The sequence below is a fragment of the Mustelus asterias genome, chromosome 3 (genome assembly GCF_964213995.1).
Source record: "Mustelus asterias chromosome 3, sMusAst1.hap1.1, whole genome shotgun sequence".
In the NCBI taxonomy this organism is placed as follows: Eukaryota; Metazoa; Chordata; class Chondrichthyes; order Carcharhiniformes; family Triakidae; genus Mustelus; species Mustelus asterias.
The window spans coordinates 120,916,575-120,938,421 of record NC_135803.1 but is presented as its reverse complement, the minus strand read 5'-3'; the positions used below and the strand labels follow the sequence as shown (position 1 = coordinate 120,938,421).

At 42.7% G+C, this 21,847-nt stretch overlaps 1 protein-coding gene across 9 annotated transcripts in view; it reads right to left on the bottom strand.

Annotated features, from left to right (window-relative positions):
- magi1b (membrane associated guanylate kinase, WW and PDZ domain containing 1b) overlaps positions 1-21,847 on the bottom strand; it is a 458,604-nt gene that overhangs the window by 25,174 nt on the left and 411,583 nt on the right. For 3 of the 9 annotated variants that reach the window (XM_078209494.1, XM_078209497.1, XM_078209500.1), the window contains 6 exons: positions 21,592-21,784; positions 17,367-17,657; positions 15,357-15,524; positions 13,397-13,487; positions 11,715-11,766; positions 156-299 (listed from right to left, as the gene is read on the bottom strand). In XM_078209494.1, coding sequence (XP_078065620.1) covers positions 156-299; positions 11,715-11,766; positions 13,397-13,487; positions 15,357-15,524; positions 17,367-17,657; positions 21,592-21,784 — 939 coding nt within the window. Of the gene's footprint in view, positions 1-155; positions 300-11,714; positions 11,767-13,396; positions 13,488-15,356; positions 15,558-17,366; positions 17,658-21,591; positions 21,785-21,847 lie in introns of all 9 variants that reach the window. The other 6 variants (XM_078209492.1, XM_078209496.1, XM_078209493.1 and 3 more) reach the window with 4 other exon arrangements.

Genomic DNA, 21,847 nt, shown 5'->3' with positions numbered 1-21,847 from the left:
GCAGAGCAATTTTGATGGTTATATTGTCTACTCCTGCTTTAATTCTGAGGTCCCTATGAGCTTGATAACATTTTTAAGCAGCAATGATAATTATCTGTTTTGGCAGCTAATAATAAATAAATGCGCCAACTGTTGCTTGACTCTGCGTTACTCACCTTCATTTTGCCATTTCTGATGGCAGCACCATCCTCAGCTAATCGGAGCACATACAGATCCATGTTGTATTCACGCCCACCACGAAGACTAAATCCAAAACCCTTTGGTCCCTTATCCAATTCCACAGTGTACAGTTCAGGTTCCTTGAAGATAAAAGTCACATTGAACAATGTTTACAGAAAAATTAAAGAGAGCCTTATTCTTGAATTTTGGAATCACAAATGATGGGTCAACCTTAAAAAGGCTAGGAAAATGACCAGCTTTATATAGCACTCAAATCCCTCTAATAACACACCTGATAGATTTAAAAAGAGGATAGTCCTGGTCTGGAGGTAGTTGGCAAATAAATTTGCAAATTAACACCACATCAGGTTATTGGGACCCAGTTAAAAGTGTTCTGTGTCCAAGGTAACTGGAATTCCCAGAAATCAGTAAGATTGGACTCTGCAGCATGTGTGGGGTTTGCTGATTTCCTGCCAGAGTATCATAGAGTCTCTATAGTGCAGAAAGAGGCCATTGGGTCGAGCCTGCCACGACAACAATCCCATCCAGGACCCACCCCGTAACCCCACGGATTTATACTGCTAGTCCCCCTGACACTAAGGGGAAATTTGGCACGGCCAATCAATCTAACCTTCACATCTGCGGACTGTGGGAGGAAACCTCTACAGAATCTTGGAGCCAGAATTTTTTTTTCTTTGCTCTTGGTTCACCACTGGTTTTTCTATCTTCCTGGCCAACTGAAACCACAAGCAGGAAATACGATCCCAGAACAAATTTCAACCATAGTTGTCTTCAACAAAACAGGAATCTCTTTAGTATCTTGGAGATCTACTAAAATTATTCACTTCAATAGATAAACCGTCTTTATTTAAACACCATTCTCACTTCCATATCTTTGCCCGAATGCATAATTCATAATGTTTTAGAAAGTCTTATGTCTGCACATACTTTCATGTTAATCCAACTTTTCCAACTATAAACGGTGTCCACATTCAGAGTGGGAACTGCCCTTGTGACCTTGGTCAGATTGTAACTGCGCTTGGCATTGTAGTGCCTCAATTTTTTACTGCTCAACTCAACTGCAAGACTTCAGAAAAACTCAAATGCTCCGAACTACTCCATTTTCCAAATTACACATTTTGTGAAAGTATTACATAAATAAAGGTAGAATGTGTTACTCTAAAATGAAGAGTGAATTGCATTCACATGTCCTTGTCCAAACATCCTCTCAACCTTAGACACCTTGGGTCTTGGCACGCTGCTTGGAATGCCAAAATTATTCAGTTTTATCAATAACAAAACATGATACTTCATTCAGCTGTCATTCTGATGATTTAGCTTTGTCAGTCCAATAGCTACCTTACTGTAACTTCTGAGCTCAAGGGCAGGTATCTAGGGGATACCCCAAAGATGCACGAGGGAACCCAGTCTCCCCACCCCCAGACCAATCAACTCCCCTGCCCACATCACCATCCAACACCCCAACCCTAGGCTTGACCCAACACCCTCCCTTAAAATGCCCCTCCATTCCCCCCAAAACTTATCCACTTACTTTTTCTCTGCCCTGTCAAGGAACTTCAACTTACCTGGTTAACTGCAAACAGTGCTATAAAAAAGGAGGCTACATCCAACTGCGCTGCCCTTGATGCTAGATGTGCTTCATTGCCCTGATCTCACCTGGCCGGAATCAGAAGGTCAGGTGAGAGGGGATCGGAAATAAAAAATCAGGTAAGTAGGAGCGGAGTGGTAATCCAACTCTGATTGCCACTCTGCTCAAGTTTGGATCTAATATTTCCATCACAAAGATATAAGTTACACCCATAAGTTATACCCATGGGTATACATGGGGAGGTAGTAAATTGGATTGGACACTGGCTCAATGGAAGAACACAGTAAGAGTTTTAACAACACCAGGTTAAAGTCCAACAGGTTTATTTGGTAGCAAATACCATTAGCTTTCTGAGGGCTGCTCCTTCGTCAGATGGAGTGGAAATCTGCTCTCAAACAGGGCACAGAGACACAAAAATCAAGTTACATAATACTGATTAGAATGCGAATCCCTACAGCCAGCCAGATCTTAAAGATACTAGACAATGTGGGTGGAGGGAGCATTAAGCACAGGAGCATTAAGCACCTGTGCTTAATGTTGTTAAAACTCTTACTGTGTTCACCCCAGTCCAACGCTGGCATCTCCACATCAATGGAAGAAGCCAGAGTGGTTGTGGAGGATTGCTTCTCTGAGTGGAGGCCTGTGACTAGTGGTGTGCCGCAGGGATCGGTGTTGGGTCCATTGTTGTTTGTCATCCATATCAATGATCTGGATGATAATGTGGTAAATTGGATCAGCAAATTTGCTGATGATACAAAGATTGGAGGTGTAGTGGACAGTGAGGAAGGTTTTCAAAGCTTGTAGAGGGATTTGGACCAACTAAAAAAATGGGCTGAAAAATGGCAAATGGAATTTAACGCAGACAAGTGTGAGATATTGCACTTTGGAAGGGCAAACCAAAGTAGAACGTGCAGGGTAAATGATAGGACTCTGAAGAGTGCAGTTGAACAGAGGGATCTGGGAATACAGGTACAGAATTCCCTAAAAGTGACGTCACAGGTGGATGGGGTCTCACTTCTGTTGTCGGCAAGATGTTGGAAAAAATTATAAGGGATAGGATTTATAGTTATTTGGAGAGTAATGAATTGATAGGTGATAGTCAGCATGGTTTTGTGGCAGGTAGGTCGTGCCTTACTAACCTTATTGAGTTTTTTGAGAAAGTGACCAAGGAGGTGGATGGGGGCAGGGCAGTGGACGTGGTATATATGGATTTTAGTAAGGCGTTTGATAAGGTTCACCATGGTAGGCTTCTGCAGAAAATGCAGATGTATGGGATTGGGGGTGATCTAGGAAATTGGATCAGGAATTGGCTAGCGGATAGGAAACAGAGGGTGGTGGTTGATAGTAAATATTCATCATGGAGTGCGGTTACAAGTGGTGTACCTCAGGGATCTGTTTTGGGGCCACTGCTGTTTGTAATATTTATTAATGATCTGGATGAGGGTATAGTTGGGTGGATTAGCAAATTTGCTGATGACACCAAAGTCGGTGGTGTGGTAGACAGTGAGGAAGGGTGTCGTAGTTTGCAGGAAGACTTAGACAGGTTGCAAAGTTGGGCCGAGAGGTGGCGGATGGAGTTTAATGCGGAGAAGTGTGAGGTAATTCACTTTGGTAGGAATAACAGATGTGTTGAGTATAGGGCTAACGGGAGGACTTTGAATAGTGTGGAGGAGCAGAGGGATCTAGGTATATGTGTGCATAGATCCCTGAAAGTTGGGAATCAAGTAGATAAGGTTGTTAAGAAGGCATATGGTGTCTTGGCGTTTATTGGTAGGGGGATTGAATTTAGGAGTCGTAGCGTTATGTTGCAACTGTACACAACTCTGGTGCGGCCGCACTTGGAGTACTGTGTGCAGTTCTGGTCCCCACATTACAGGAAGGATGTGGAGGCTTTGGAGAGGGTGCAGAGGAGGTTTACCAGGATGTTGCCTGGTATGGAGGGGAGATCCTATGAGGAGAGGCTGAGGGATTTGGGATTGTTTTCGCTGGAAAGGCGGCGGCTAAGAGGGGATCTTATTGAAACATATAAGATGATTAGAGGTTTAGATAGGGTGGATAGTGATAGCCTTTTTCCTCTGATGGAGAAATCCAGCACGAGGGGGCATGGCTTTAAATTGAGGGGGGGTAGTTATAGAACCGATGTCAGGGGTAGGTTCTTTACCCAGAGGGTGGTGAGGGATTGGAATGCCCTGCCAGCATCAGTAGTAAATGCGCCTAGTTTGGGGGCGTTTAAGAGATCCGTAGATAGGTTCATGGACGAAAAGAAATTGGTTTAGGTTGGAGGGTCACAGTTTTTTTTTTAAACTGGTCGGTGCAACATCGTGGGCCGAAGGGCCTGTTCTGCGCTGTAATGTTCTATGTTCTATGTAAAGAGTCCCTTTGGTACATTGGCCTTTATAAATCGGAGTATCGAGTATAAAAGTTGGAGTGTTATGGTAAGGTTATATAAGGCATTGGTGAGACCGAATTTAGAGTATTGTGTACAGTTTTGGTCACCTAGTTACAGGAAGGATGTAAATAAGGTTGAAAGAGTGCAGAGAAGGTTCACAAGGATGTTGCCGGGACTTGAGAAGCTGAGTTACAGAGAGAGATTGAATAGGTTGGGACTTTATTCCCTGGAGCGTAGAAGAATGAGAGGAGATTTGATAGAGGTGTATAAGATTTTGATGGGTATAGATAGAGTGAATGCAAGCAGGCTTTTTCCACTGAGGCTAGGGGAGAAAAAAACCAGAGGGCATGGGTTAAGGGTGAAAGGAGAAAAGTTTAAAGGGAATATTAGGGGGGGCTTCTTCACGCAGAGAGTGGTGGGAGTGTGGAATGAGCTGCCGGATAAAGTGGTAAATGCAGGGTCACTTTTAACATTTAAGAAAAATTTGGACGAGTTCATGGATGAGAGGGGTGTGGAGGGATATGGTCCAAGTGCAGGTCAGTGGGACTAGGCAAAAAATGGTTCGGCACAGACAAGAAGGGCCAAAAGGCCTGTTTCTGAGCTGTAATTTTCTATGGTTCTATGGTTTCTAGATTTGTTAATCTGGTCACACTCTTGGACGCTGCTGCTTCTGCAGAAGCTCTCTGTAACGTGGGACACATAGAATCTTACTGCACACAGAAAGGCCATTCTGCCCATCATGATTGTGTCAATTCTTTGAAAGAGCTATCCAATTAATCCACTTCCTGCTCTTTCCCCATAGTCCTGCCAACTTTTCCTCATCAAGTATACATCCCTCATATACGTCACCATTGAATCTTTTACCATTCTTTCCAGATCATAACAACTTGCCATGTATATATTAAAAAAATCTCCACCCTGGTTCTTGTCTAAATATATTATTGCTCAACAGAACTTATCTGGTGGCTACTGTGGCATACCTTACATGAAACTAGTGAAAAGATTCTCCTGCAGTATTGGAAGCTGTGTACCAGTATCTCAAGAGCAAACCACAGTGCTGCAAAAAAATTCCAACAGCTTCATTTCAGCAGATGCATGCTAATTGCTATCAAGAAATTGGGATTGAGGAAGATGTTTTTGGTCTCTTCTTCCATAATTCATTTTGTTGTCTGCTCCTATTTTGCATTCTCTAAATATGATAAAATAAGTAACTACAGTTTTAGATTTCAAGGTACAAAAAATGGTCATAGGGGTACGGAAGAGGCTACTGTTAGAATGCATGATATAACACTCAAGGTATCTCCTACTAAGCCAGGGAGTCGTTTAATTTGCTGCCATTGATCACTATTGCAGTTATCGGACAGTATTTATCGGAGGCTATACTTCCATCCTTCTCTACAGTTGTGTCCTTCTATCGGATATTCATCGATTCTGGACAATCTTTGGAGTCATTAAATTGGAATTAACATTTTCTCTTCATTTAATGGGAATGCTTTTCTTTCTATTCTAAGTGACTTCCAATGCAGTTACATTCCCAGAAATCAGATTTAACTAAACTGCATTTCCCTCTGCATTCATTAGCTGGTCTTGAATTGTAGAAACAAAAGCAGTTCTTTTAATTCGAATTAAAAATTGGTCACCTCATTCACAGCAGTGGTTTGCACTTTTGCATAATGTCTGTCTTTGTTCAAAATTAATGCTTAATTTGGACACTTCTGGTCCTGTCAGAATTTATCTTTGGTTTGGGATCTTTTGTACCAGACAGACACTAAATGGTTTGCATAGGTAATACAGTACAGTGAGTACAGTGGTTAAAGCAAAAAGTTTAACGTTTATTTATTAGTCACAAGTAGACTTACATTCACACTGCAATGAAGGTACTGTGAAAATCCCCTAATTGCTACACTCCAGCGTCTGTTCGAGTACACTGAGGGAGAATTTAGCATGGTCAATTCACCTAACTTGCACATTTTTGGATTGTGGGAGGAAACCGGAGCAGCCGGTGGAAACCCACGCAGACACGGGGAGAACATGCAAACTCCACCCAGACAGAACATAGAACATAGAACAGTACAGCGCAGAACAGGTCCTTCGGCCCACGATGTTGTGCCGAGCTTTATCTGAAACCAAGATCAAGCTATCCCACTCCCTATCATCCTGGTGTGCTCCATGTGCCTATCCAATAACCGCTTAAATGTTCCTAAAGTGTCTGACTCCACTATCACTGCAGGCAGTCCATTCCACACCCCAACCACTCTCTGCGTAAAGAACCTACCTCTGATATCCTTCCTATATCTCCCACCACAAACCCTATAGTTATGCCCCCTTGTAATAGCTCCATCCACCCGAGGAAATAGTCTTTGAACGTTCACTCTATCTATCCCCTTCATCATTTTATAAACCTCTATTAAGTCTCCCCTCAGCCTCCTCCGCTCCAGAGAGAACAGCCCTAGCTCCCTCAACCTTTCCTCATAAGACCTACCCTCCAAACCAGGCAGCATCCTGGTAAATCTCCTCTGCACTCTTTCCAGCGCTTCCACATCCTTCTTATAGTGAGGTGACCAGAACTGCACACAATATTCCAAATGTGGTCTCACCAAGGTCCTGTACAGTTGCAGCATAACCCCATGGCTCTTAAACTCCAACCCCCTGTTAATAAAAGCTAACACACTATAGGCCTTCTTCACAGCTCTATCCACTTGAGTGGCAACCTTTAGAGATCTGTGGATATGAACCCCAAGATCTCTCTGTTCTTCCACAGTCTTCAGAACCTTACCTTTGACCCTGTAATCCACATTTAAATTAGTCCTACCAAAATGAATCACCTCACATTTATCAGGGTTAAACTCCATTTGCCATTTTTCAGCCCAGCTTTGCATCCTATCTATGTCTCTTTGCAGCCTACAACAGCCCTCCACCTCATCCACTACTCCACCAATCTTGGTGTCATCAGCAAATTTACTGATCCACCCTTCAGTCCCCTCCTCTAAGTCATTAATAAAAATCACAAAGAGCAGAGGACCAAGCACTGATCCCTGTGGCACTCCGCTAGCAACCTGCCTCCAATCCGAAAATTTTCCATCCACCAGCACCCTCTGTCTTCGATCAGACAGTTACCTATCCAATCGGCCAACTTTCCCTCTATCCCACACCTCCTCACTTTCATCATAAGCTGACCATGGGGGACCTTATCAAACGCCTTACTAAAATCCATGTATATGACATCAACTGCCCTACCTTCATCAACACACTTAGTTACCTCCTCAAAAAATTCAGTGACCCAAGCCAGGAATCAAACCCGGGTCCCTGGCGCTGTGAGGCAGCAGTGCTAACCACTGTGCCACCATGCTGTGGTGCTGATGGATACTTGAACCCTGCGCTTCTATGTTTCTGATTTCACCTGCGAAGGGGCTATTGAGTAGAGGCAAGGCACCTGTCTCCAGAGCAGGGAAAACAAAATTAAAGAGAACTCTCCACGAATAGACCAGATCTCCCTAACAGACAGGGAGCTGTGGAATGCATATATAGTGTGTCATTCAGGAATAGGAGGTGAATGTAATGGAGGGTCGCGTTCTTCTTCACAATATTTAAACAAATAAATTCAACAGTCCACAATGCTTACTGTAAAATCCATGCAAAAGAAATGTACTTTTATTAAATTAATTAATCATGAAGTGATTCCCTAATGCAGCCAATTCATCTCCCCCCAGGACGGCAGATCTGACAGGCTGACTGTAATTTCTATCTCTTTAGATGTTTGAGGGATGTGCTCACACTGCAGCTGCAGTCTGTTCAGGCCACCCACCTGTAAAATGGTGCTCCTGGAGCCTTCTATTCTGCTTTTAATTAACATCAAACATTTCTATTTGGCAGATGCTATACAATAGCTTCTGCCACGAGCAATATCAAATTAAGGAATGCAGCTTTACAAAGGTAAAATTTTAGGTATGCTCAGCTATTAAAACAAATTACAAGCCGTGATCCATACACACTTGGAACGCAATTTAAATCCTTCATTTTCATACTTTGCATTAACAAGGTTAACAATGTAATTAAAGCTGTGTTAATAAATGTCTGTTACCATGAGAAGAAACAAGAATGCTCTAATTCTTTTCAATTAATATTCGCCAAATTGTTGGATTAAATCCACTTAGCGACTTTTCTCTATCAAAGAGGAACTGCCAGCTGCTCCCTGTCTAGGTGTCGGAGAACGTTTTGAACACATGACCCGAGTTTAAAAGGTAGAACTTTACGTGAATTTAAAACAACATGTTTTGAAAATCCAGAGGCCGCCGTTGCTGTGGATATGCCAGGATTGTATGAAGCATTTGTAGGGTCAGTGGGAGGGCATCTCCTTCACATGGGTCAGTGGACGCAGGCAGCACTACAGGTGCCTCGACTGCGCCTAGTGTTTGATGTTCAATGGAATGTCTGACACCTGCCTATTTTTCTTTTGTGAGGGAGTTTGCCTAGGACCCCCCCCCCCCCCCCCACTTCCCCTCCCCTCCTCCCAGTGCCAATGATCAGCCCTTCATTAGCCCCCTCTGCTGAGTAAAGAGTTGATCCTGATGATTTTACATAAATACATCTGGCAGTTATACAAATTGGACATTTTCTCTGGTCTGATGCCCACACTCCACCCCCACAATGAGACATTTTACCAGACATCTGGAGGCGAGTATGCTCACTGGTAAACATTACCTCCCACAGTCTAATGAAGTTTGAAAAACACGGTTTCTCGCTCCACAAAGAAAAATCGAATTTGATTGAAAAAAAATCAAAACTTTTCAAAACTATATTTTAAACTCAGTGACTTCTTGGGGGCGATTCTCCCATCCTGCTGCACTAATAAATTAGTGCAGAGGGCCGGGAGATTTCAGCGGGGTCTGATTAGCACAATTCGCGCTGGGCATCTGGCCCCAAACGCCTCTCCCAATGACAGATTTCTGGAGCTGTCAGCTCCGCACCAGAAATAGGCACAGAGCTGCATTATGCATTCAGGGGCTCAGTTAAATATTATTTAAATGTGATTAGCGGGCCTGGGACTGAAATCTCCAGGCCTGCTAGCCTTTCCCACCCTGCCAAGAGTATTTCACTCCAGCAGGGGTTTACAGTAGCTCCCCACCTTCGGGGAGCTAGCAGCCTGACCTCGCTGTGAAAGGGGAGCGGCAATTGGGGCCTCCCAGAGGGTCGGGCGGTGGGGGGCTGCCCCAGGCATTGGCACTTGGCAGTGCCAGCCTGCACTGCCCAAGGGACAAAGTGCCAATGCCCAGGGGGCACCTTGGCACTTCCCACTGGGCACAGGGCAGTGCCAAGGGGCAGGGCTTATGGGGGGCAGGGCCTATAGGGCAATTAGTCTGGGTGGAGAGTCCCACTGCCACTCTGTAGTTGGGATTGGTGGGCGAAGGAGGGAGGCCAGCGATCGGAGTGGGCTGGGGAGGGGGGGGGAGCAGTCAGCTTGTTGGTGGGGTTGGCACTGCAGGGGGGCGCGGGGACTGTGGGGATGGGGGCTGGAGATCAGGGCGGGCCGGGCTGTTGTCAAGGCTGGGCCCGAGCCAGCGTTGCAGGGATTGCGGGGCTGGTCAGCGATCGGGCCGGCCGGCAATCGGGAAGCCGGCAGTGTGGGGCCACTGCATGTGCACCAATCTCGGCACTGACAGATTGGCGCATGCGCAGTTGCCCGCTCAGTGCGCTGATTTCAGCCTCTCCAGCGCATAGAGTGTGGGAGATTCTTTTCTGAACTCCCCCAACAAAACAAAGCGGGAATTATTCCGGTTTTCATGCAAATACGACACTTAGAAATTTTTTGGGAGAATTCTGGCCCTTGTGTTAATTGCCCGTTCTTTTGATTCAGCTTCAGCATATTGCTTGCATTTATTATCCTATTGTCCAGTTTCCTGCTCTGCGGTGTGATGCCACCATAGCTTTCAACAGATGAGAAAATATTTCATTAAAACTTTTACCTACAAAACAATTGAGAGTCCAAACCACAATATAAGAAGCTGACCCTTTCTTTTTGTAATTTGATGGAGTACTTCTTAAGATATCAGGTGTATGGTACAGCGTTGGAATATTGAACAATTGCTAAGTTAGGTCTATTCCTATTACTCTTGTTTGGAGGTAGAAAAGGAACAGAAATATTGACCATCCTTTCCTGTGTTGTTAGCATTAGCAGACTAGGCAATGAGGAACATCAGAGCTGAACCTAGTTGAATTCCACCTCATATTCATGTATCTCCTCAGGGATCACTTGATATCATCAGGAGTGGGCACACTGACTTCACTTTTCACCTCTCCACACAGAAAAATGAGGCTAATTGTACCATGTTGTAACATGTTAAAAAAAACTTCTACTTGATCAGTACAAGTGAAGGAACAAACCTGGGTGGTTTTTTTGTTGCATACTAGACAATGCATCTAGTAAATCAGGAATCAGCAGTTATTTTTGTTTGGTAAGTATTCATGTTATTATATTTGCAGCACCAAGAGGGGTTCATAGCTTAATTGTGGCCTGTGGAGCCATGATTGAACACTAGCTGACAAGAACAATTGTCATTCTCGTGGCTCCATAGATCAGACCGGGTACCTGACCATAAGAGGCCCCAGTTCACTCAAATTTATTGAAACACAGTACCTGTGGTTGCACTGGGTTTACATGAATAGGATGGGAATAGAGGGATATGGTCCCCGGAATAGGGGGTTTTAGTTCAGATGGGTAGCATGGTTAGTGCAGGCTTGCAGGGCCGAAGGGCCTGTTCCAATGCTGTAATTTTCTTTAGTGAAATATCTCACAACACCAGGTTAAAGTCCAACAGGTTTATTTGGAATCACGAGCTTTCAGAGCGCTGCTCCTTCATCAGGTGAGTATGTTCAAGTGGTTCATTAATATCAGAAACTATCAAGATAGGCCGAGCAGACAGGGCTTCTTTTCTCCAGAAAAACAGAGACTGAAACAGATCTTTAAAATTGTGAAGGGGTTCGACAAGGCAAATCCCATAAGCAATTCAAAAGAAAATTATTCACTCAGAATGGTGAATGTAGAACTCGCTATCATATGGACTGGTTGAGGCAATTATTATGCACAAATCTAAAAGGATGTCAGGTAAATATTTAGATGGATAGATCAGACTGATACCTAGCTAGGTAAGTAAGGAGAAAGGAATATAAAGGTCCACAGATTGGGTTAAATGAAGTACAGTGGGAAAAGGGTCATGTGGAACATAAACAGTGGCATAGATCTGTTCAGTGCCATGAAGATGGAGGAAACACCACAGAAAACAAATGATCTTAGCCCATTCTAGTTGTTGGTTCAAAGTGACATGGCAAAGTAGCCTCTCTGCTGATGAAACAGTGTGTGGATGACAATAAAATTACACGAGAGCATTTTAAATTAGCAATTTCTCTCACTTTCACTGATCACCGTATGTACTACATTTAGGATAATAGCACTGAACATATTGTAAGAGGTATTCCAAGCTTGTAAATGGTCTTAATCTAATGGCGTTACATTAAGCACTGCATTTATTTCCAGTAATTAAACACACAACTGTCACTTACCTGAGCTGACTTATAATCATACGATACATCTGGCTTTGGTTTCGTGTTATTCCTTCAAACAAAATGAAAAAAGTACAAATGAGTTCTGAGATTTTCAAGTCATTTATTAATGCAGCTTAGACGAGTAACCAAATAGTAATTCGACAGAATTATGCAGAATCAACTGTCAATTCATAGGCATTCCTACAATGGCCTGGATTTTTTTACTGATGGTAAAATGTTCTGCATTCACTGTCAGGCACAGTTAAATGTGGAGAACTTGATGTTGTTGCCAGTGATGTGCTCCTTCCTCACAGTGTGCTGAAATTCCCACAGATGGCAATCATTTAGAAATCACCAAGCTGATGAAAATTTCCTGGTTTATGCTGTAATATTGCTCTTAAACTCAAACCCCTCCCGCCCACCCCCCCTGCAAAAAAAGCCTTATTAATGGAGTGAACTGGATTTTTAACTGTGCATCAAGTCATAATTACCACTGAAGAACCTTGTTGGCATTGAAAATAAATTTTATAATTGTCAAACCTTTCCATGATGATAAAAATTCCATAATTTTCAAAGAATAAAAACTCTTAAATAATATGATGATATTTTAGCTTTTAATGTGTATGCCCAAACTTTATTTCATTCCCTACAAAATATATAAAAGATGAAAGACAATCTGAGCTTCTTGGTTTGCTGTCTGTTGGAATTCTTCAATGTGATTTGCTGCTTACCCTGCTTGATAACAGTACTGCTGCTGGATGGCTAGAGATCCCTTAAGGCAGCACGGTAGCACAGTGGTTAGCACTGCTGCTTCACAGCTCCAGGGACCTGGGTTCGATTCCTGGCTTGGGTCACTGTCTGTGTGGAGTTTGCACATTCTCCTCGTGTCTGCGTGGGTTTCCTCCGGGTGCTCCAGTTTCCTCCCACAGTCCAAAGATATGCGGGTTAGGTTTATTGGCCATGCTAAAAAATGCCCCTTAGTGTCCTGAGATGCGTAGGTTAGAGGGATTAACAGGGAAATATGTAGGGATTTAGGGGTAGGGCCTGGGTGGGATTGTGATTGGTGCAGACTCGATGTGCCAAATGGCCTCTTTCTGCACTGTAGGGTTTCTATGTTTCTATGTTAAATTTAGTACCAGATTCAAATTAATGTCAGGAAAGAGGAAGACCTTGCCACAGCGACTGCGAGCTCTTGATGAGCAGCTTTGAGTTGTTTTTCTGCTGACTGCAAACTTTAGGTCAATGACCTTTGCTCCAGTTTATCCTTTCCCACCAGCCTTCCCCCACTGCTCTCCACCCTTCTCTCCGGAATGTAATGATGAGGGTTTGGGTTCAGCTCTGAGATCATTGGTAGCCCTGTGGTAATTCACTAAAACGTCCATTCTTCATGAACAAACATAGATGTTGCCTGATGGCTGGCATGCCTATCCCGTTTGATCACTGGTGTAATTCCTCCTGCAGTTAATTTCATTAAAACAGACCATCCCTTTTATACTCACAATGATTTGTTCAGGGGCTGGAGGGACAGCAATTAGCGGCAGGAGGATGTTCACCTTCATTTTCATACACAACGGTCTTTGGCAAGATAATAGCACATTGGAACTGGACTGATATTTCTCCTTCCTAACCCAGAAACAGATTAAGTGCTTCCATGGACATCTATATCATAGAAACCACAGGACTATAAGGCCCTAACTTACCGTCCATCCTGTGGTGGCTGCTGAGGGTTATGAGTGGTTGTAATTGTTGCAATCTTTTCTGCATTTGTTAGCAAGGATGGATTGGAAGATTCTAAAAGAAAATAAAAGAAACTTCTGATAAGATGCTTCCATGATCGCTTTAGTATTTTATATCCAAGAACATAACGGAAGATAAGAAATAGGATCAGGAGTAGGCCATTTGGTTGCTCGAACCTGCTCCACCATTCAATAGGATCATGGCTGATCCGACTGTGGCAATAATTCTACTTCCCTGCCTGTCCCCCATAAACTCGTCGATCAGAAATCTATCTAACTCAGCCTTGAATATATTCAATGGCCCAGCCGCCATTGCTCTCTGCAATAGAATTCCAAAGACTAATGATGATGATAATGTGAGAAAAGAAATTGCTCCTCAACTTCAACTTAAATGGGAGATCTTTTATTTTTAAACTGTGCGCCTTGGTTCCAGATCCCTGCATGAAAGGAAACATTCGCTCATCCAAACAGATATAAGGTGACAATAGTCATGCAGAATAGATTATTAAAAAGTCCAAAACTAAACATTTCTTCATTGTTATCATTTCACAAGCACCAGAAACACAGCTTCACATACACTAAAAAATCTTGGATACCTAATAATTTTGTGAAATACAACTTTTAAATTATTACAAGTAAGTAATTTTTAATTCTTAAGCATGACAATAAATTGAAAGCAATTCAGCTTAACCTAACCGGGAATAAAGAATGTTTGACGTTTTGAGTCCAGGTGACCCTTTGTCAAAGCTAAAAGGTGTAGAAAGTTGGAGATATTTATACAGTGGGGTGAGGGAATGAAAGATGAGTCATAGCCACAAAAACAAGGGGAAAAGCTAAGAGATGTTAATGGCAGTCCCATAGAGAGAATAGAAGGTGTGAATGGTCAAATGGTAAAGAAGCTGAAATCAGAGGGTAAACTGTGACAGATGAAGAAGTGGGGGGGAGGAGGAGATAGGTGGGAGAGAAGTAAAATTGAGAAAAAGGGGGAAAGGGGAGCAAAGGGGGAGAAAAGATCAGAAGCTTTTCCCCTTGTTTTTGTGGCTATGACTTATCTTTCATTCCCTCACCCTGCAGTATAAACATCTCCCACTTTCTATGCCTTTTAGCTTCGACAAAGGGTCATCTGGACTCCAAACGTCAGCTCTTTTCTGTCCTTACAGATGCTGCCAGACCTGCTGAGATTTCCCAGCATTTTTTCTCTTTTGGTTTCAGATTCCAGCATTCACAGTAATTTGCTTTTAATAAAAAATGTTTTGCAGAACAATTATGTAGCACAGTCAGTTATCTATATATCCCTGTGTTTATGCTGCACTAACATAAGGTGTTTCTATTGAAAAGGAATATGGATTTTATTTTTAAAAGAAACGCCAGTAAAAATGCTGACATGCCGCACAGTGAAAACAAAATTTGACTTGCTTAGCCATCATAAATCACTGGGTTGAATTGTAAATTAGCTGAACCAGCAAATGTGACCCCGAATACATCAGTATAGGTCTTGGTAATAAAAAGTAAATTGACCTAAAAGGAGTGGCCTTGAGCATGGATTAATTAGGAAAACTACAACGTATGACAATAAAAGCCCAAGTAGGAAACTATGGACAGAAAATTGCATGAGCTACAAGTCAGGTGCATGGACCTTCCCAGACCCCAGTTCCCTATCGGCTTTCTAGGCACACAAAACTCCATACTGGGAGTGCCAAATTATTAACAAATGTATTGTACTAAACTGCGTGGCCAGAACTTGTGGGACTTCTCATTTACATTCTAAAAATCAACTATTTCAATGCAATGAAGCTAAGGCGATCATCAAAATAAAAACACACCACAAATTAAAGCAAGAGAATTAATTGAGACAGAATAGAAATTAGCAACATGCAACCAAACTTATTTCACCTCCGTAAAAGTGGGACGGCTGTGAACTCACCGTCACCAGGAATGATGCGCAAGGTTACAGTGTTTCCAGCCTCCTTGATCAAGTTGACTATATCTGAGTGGGACTTGTTGGTAATCGAACATCCATTAACGGCCAAAATCCGGTCCCCAACTTTAAGCTGGCCGCAGCGGTCTGCAGGGCTTCCTTCGATTATCCGACCTATTTTGTGAGGCATGGCTACACATGCATTGCCTGGTTTTGTACAAGTTTTAATTGGGAAGGTGGTAAAGGTGAACCATTAGGAAAGGAGGACAGGGAGACAGAAGGTCAGGGGTTAATTCACTGTGCCACCAAGCAAAATTAATGATGGAATGCATTACATCCCATGGTTGATGATCAAAACATTGGCAATCAGTTCTACATAATGCGGTCGTGAAGTGGTAATGTGCAATTCCCTCTTCAGCTTCTTGTAAAACATTTGTAGCTGTCAATGGTTAAATATAATGTCCAGCAAATATCACACGGTTTTCAGAGCGTGCACAAAGTTTCTACCAGTTAAGTCCATGGGCTATTTCCTTATTTAACAAAATAATTCAACTGCAATATGCCAATGGACAGTTGGGACAGGACTCTAGCGTGGAAATGCCAATGGAACGGGGCAACACTTGCTGCAAGAAGCAGACAATCGACTGAAATCTATTACATCTCAGTGACATTTAGTCCTCCCAGATTTCAAAAAGTTAAATTGCAAATCAGAAAATATTTATGCAAGTCAATGTGTAATGTTTCAAGCTTTGAGTGGTGTGGGCAGTAAAAGGACAATTAGAATAATATATTTTCCAAGATCTTCAATTCAGTTAACAAAGTATTTATATAGACCAAAATGTTGGTCACAAATGCAAAAATACTTGTTTGTTTAACCGGGGAAGTGGAAATTTGATTCATACCCTTAAATTTGAAGCCTTGAATGAAGGCCCTGTGAATGATGGAATGTGGATTTTTAACTGTGTATATTCAGACATCTGTACTTTCATTCAGATTAATTAACACAACAGGGAACTAACTGTGTATCAGCATGCACTGCACATGAAAACACAACCAGCTTGGGGTGAGGTATTGTAAAACCTCCAAAGGTCAGAGGAGAAACCTTGGTATGGCCTCATTCCTTCAGGATGTCAAAACTCTAATGTAACATCCAAATGCAAATCAACACCAGTTGCGGTTAGCATCCCAGTTTCTGGTGTTTGCTTCCTGTATCGATTGGGCCAAGTTTAGGAGTTCTATTGTGCGCAATTGTGTTTAAATTTAGCACTTTGCCAATGTTCTGTTCTTTCTCATTGCAGAAAGGCAAGCAAACCTCAAACCCAGTGAGATCCATTTGGAACCAAGACGTTAGTTTCTATGCTACAGCTTTGATACTCGGGAGAAAAAAAAATCACCATTAAAATCGTGAGCTGCAGAATGTAACAGCAAGTAAATTGTGTAGATTCTTACGTAATCTCGAACTTAAAAAAAAATAATTAAAAGCCAGGCTTGAATCAGCTACATTTAATCATTAGCAAAGAAAGCACACTCATCGTAACCCAAAGAATTGCCCAGTTAAGATGAACCACACAAGTAGCAAGGCAAAGCAGAAAGCAGACATTTCATGCAGGGTTTTAGGAAAGTCCAATGACCATAATAAATCCACACACAATCAAATTATCCTACATTACACCAAGTTACTCTATAGATACAATTAATCTATTGTTTGGAAACAAGATTGGTTTAGTGTTTCTGCAACAGGACATTATATTCAATTACCCGTGTAATCTTAATACAGAAGACAAATCATTAGAAAAGTGGACTGCCATCAAACTCTTTCTATACAAACACAGCTCATCTGAATAATTGAATGAAAAATTACATGGGAGTGGGTTCACTATTTAAGTGTATACTAGTTCAGAGAAATATGAAATCTCTAATAATTTTGCTTACTGGCAAATACGCTCACTGTATCATGGGTTTCGCACCTTGAAATCTGTTGTTTTGTATCCACGTGTTTTTTGAAGTATTACTTACCAAATGTGGTGCCCGCTTCTGGTCGACTGACTGACGAGACAATAACAAAACCAAAGCCTTCGTTTTCTCCACGCCGTATCTCCACATCGTATGGCTGCACACCCCCTCCACCGCCAATACCGCCAGTGCCACCACCACCGGCACTGCCACTGCCAGAGCTCACCGTGTTCAAAGAGTTCTGACTGCCCTGCGGGGTGCGTTTTTCTTCAGTCAGGGAAACGGCTTGGTTGCTGCTATGATGCGATGAGACTGGAGAGGCAGGGACTTCAGTCTCAGCCTTTGGAACAGCTGCTGCATTAAGAGGGGTGGAACAAGAGCAGATGACATTTGAAAATTCAGTAAAGTTGAAAGAGTTAGGCAAAGAAAACCCAGACTGATCCAATCCTTAGTCAACATTAACTGGGGTCGTAGTTGCACTGTGAGAATCGGTTGCAACAGAGAAAGGGGGGGGGGGAGGAGGTTGCTGAAAATCATCTGAGGCTTCCTATTAGGGGGCATACACGTCTAATATTAAGGGGCATGTACCTAATCTAATACTAGGGGATATGCACTGAAGGTAAGAGACAGAAAGTTCAAAGGAGATGTGAGGGGCAAGTTAGAGAGTGGTAGGTGTCTGGAAAGTGCTGCCAAAGGTGGTGGTGCAGGCAGATATGATTGGGGCTTTTAGATAAGCACATGAATATGCAAGGAGTGAAGGGATATGGATCAACGGCAGGCAGAAGGGATTAGTTTGATTTGATGTCATGTTCGGCACAACATCGTGGGCCGAAGGGCCTATTCCTGTGCTGTATATTCTATGTTCTAATTCTGATATGCAGCCAATCAACCCCATTGGGAAAATCCTATCTGAAAAATCTGGATCACAACTTGATTAATTTATGGTGTGATGCCCTGCACAGTCACTCAGCTCCAACTCACTGCCTAAATTCTCTCTGAATTATGGCACCTTGGAAGTGTTGCATTACCTGCTGAACCATAATCCCAGAAATTGTCACAAGAATGACAAAATAGTTCATGTATTTGAAACAAAAATTACTGGCAATAAGAGAATTGTTCTTCATTTTGTTAGCAGAGAGATGGAACACAGTACAATTTAACCCTTCACAGCCAGCAGTCAGCTTGCATCTTCCCGAGAGCTTCATGAATTCATTCAGCGAGGTTTCCCAACCTGGGCTGAGTAAACTAATCTCAACCAGAACACAAATGGAGGCATTACAATTAGCCTCAGTTTCCTGAATTAGCCAAACAAAAATCATCCTGGCAATAATCAACAACACATATTTATATAGTGCTTATAACATAGTAAAATGTCCTAAGGTGCCAGAAGAGTTTTCACACAAAATCTGGTACTGAATTACTTAACTGCATACTAGGAAAAGTGACTAAAAGCTTTACTAAAGGGGCGTCCATAGGGGGAGAGAGAGATAGTGAGATGGAGATGTTTTGGGAAGAGATTCTCAAATCAGGGCCTAGACAGCAGTGGTTGGGTTGTCAACCTGGGGCTGGGTATTTGAAGCCCAATCATCTCTGGGTCCTGAACCTGTGATGCATCAATGTCACTCCAAAGGCCCGAACTGGACAGGAAGCAAGTTTAGTGCCCAATTAGCTGTGTCCTGGAGGCAGGAACGAGTTCTGGAGGGCGAGTTGCAAAGTCAGATGACAGCTACGACTAGGTTTAGCCATTGCCCAAAGGGATGGAGCAAGCAGGAGACAAGAGGGCCTGCAGCCTCATGGTCCACACAATGTCCAAATACACTTGCCTCAGGTATTTAACCTACTCTGGTCAAGGGATGGAAGCTCTGTGCCACACCAGGAGCTCTGCAGTTTGACTATCCTTATATGTTTTTACAAGATGTTAAATCAGCAGCCACAATAAACAATGGCTGCCTGCTGTCCTCCTGACAGCTGTGCACTAACTTGCTGCAAACCCTCCACTCTTCTCATTGTGACCTTTGAAAATTTGATTCTGTCCCTCTCCAGCTTGTTAACAAGCTCACAGTGAGCGCAACAGCAAATTAATTGGAAACGTATGGGTCCCCCACTCATTTGCTCTTTAAAAAAATCCCAGAGTGTCACAGAGGTGTCAGAAGACTGTCATGCCATTCTGGAGTGCTGCTCACAATCCGCATGTGCTTGGCCCACCCCAAGAAGATTGAAAATACAGCCCCTGAAGTCACAGTCACTAAAGAAAAAACAAAGGAAATGAAGAATATTACAAACAGACAGATTTGGAGGAGCATAGAGGATTGAAGAGTTTAAGAAAATTACAAGGATAATAAGGAATGAGGCCATGAACAGATTTGGACATAACGATGAGAATTTTAATTTGGAAATAGTGCTGGACTGGGAGCCAATGCACCTTAACAAGCACAGGGATGATGGATCAATGTGTCCTGATGTGAGTTTGGACAGAGGCAGCAGGGCGTTGGATGAGTTGAAGTTTAGGAAAGATGAAAGATGGGATGCTGGCCATTAGAGTAGTGGAGCTTGGAAAACCCAAGAGCGTGGATGCGGGTTTCAGTAATGGTTGGGCTGAGATGGAGGTGGGCAATGTTAGAGAAATGGAAGGAGGTTGTCTTGGTGATGCAGAAGATATGGGATCGGAATCTGAGCTCAGGGACATATAGGACGTCGAGGTTGCAAACCTGGAGAAGTTGCTGAAAATTGGTTGATGAGATCATCAGTTGTAGTTTTGGTGTTACTTGTGGTCAAATATCCTCACCACAACAACTATCCAATCCCATCCACAAATGATGACCACTTATGTGAGGTACATGAGATCAACATGCGCCCATACAAATATAGAGGGCTTCCAACTTGCTGTAACCTTTCAGATAGAAATTGTTATGTGTGCGCATACTAAGATGATGAGATTTAGTAAATAAATGGGAATGGAGATGGCACATCTAACATGCGAACAAGATAGGGATTTCTACTTCATTGCAGAGTTTGGTCTTTTTCCCCCAATGCGTTAATGCATGTTCATAGTAAATGACCATTTCCAAAAATAGGCAATCTGGTGAACTGCCTCCGGTACATGCCATGAGTGGAATAGAAGGACTATCAAATCCAATCTACTCGAAAATATACCATTCTGCCTGCACAAATTGAGCTCCAACTGTTGGTCAATGCGGCCAAAAGCCAATTTCCCTGTGAGCATGCCACCATTCCCAAAGGATCTCAAACACATTCCCACCTCCCGCAGCCCAATGCTTAAAGCACATGACAGCAGAGTGTATCATTTGAAAAGTAATCATTTTGAGCACATCAAAGACACCCTCATATGAGGAAGAATTATATACCAAATTATATACCAAAAGGCATACTGTGTTGAAACACATGGTGGTAAGACCACAGGATTAAATAGCTGAACACATGCTGGAAAATTATCAATTCAATGCTTTAAAAATATTTTAGGCACGGCAGCCTTATTGAGACTTTCTGGCACATTTCAGACAGTGGGGTTCCTAACCTCCTTCTATAGTTCAGCATGTGTGTGTTGGGATTCAGAGAGAATGTTGGCAACACTGTATCACCCTATCTCCCAGGAATTTTCAAATGAGCCTACAGAATGCCCCTTGGCAGGAGCTGTTCCTCAGGTTTTATCACTAACACGAACATAAACTGCTACTTAGGCCATTTGTTGAATGAATGCTGCAGGATGAGTCATGGCTAAGTGAATCATCCAGAGATCTCAATTCAGGTCCTGCATTCCCTTCAAGGTGAAGCAGGTGGCTTGCGGTTGTTCTTCAGTTGCACAGCACAGACAATATCAAGCTTTTTCTCTGATCTATGCACTCAGGAAGGAAAAAGGTTCGGCAAGTGCATAGATGATAGAAAAACTACAATGGAGAAAGGCCTGTCCACTTGGGTAAGACAGTGATTTCACTCCCATTAGCAGATTGTATCAGGACGTACAGAACGGCAGAAAATCCTGACATTTTACAGAACTTAAAAGAATATAGTTTATAGAGGAGAATGAACTGGATTCTCTTTCAAGTATTTATCGAGAATAAGAAGAGTGCATTTGTAATTTAGTAAGCAACTTATTTCACAGACAATTTAAAAACATGTTGCCATTTCTGCAATGTTACATTTTGTGCAGAATCCAGTAATCTATTGTCAACTGGTCTGGTGAAGATCTTTGTATTCCAGGGAGCAACACCGTTCTTACAAGAGCAAGGCAATACATTTTGTTTCCAATCACATGTTGACAGGTACTAACCTGAATAAACGACTTTACGTCTCACAGTAAGATTAACGTGGCCCTGTTTGGCTGCTTGTTGCATTAACTGAACCACAAGTTGGTGGGACTTTCCAACTACAGCGGTGCCATCCACACATATCAGCTCATCGCCCGAGCGCAGTCGTCCATCTGCATCAGCAGCGCCCAGAGGCACAATATGGCCTATGTAGATCTGTACCAAAAGGAATCGGAAAGACTGATGAAATGCACAGTATCATTATCTTTGCACAAAGCA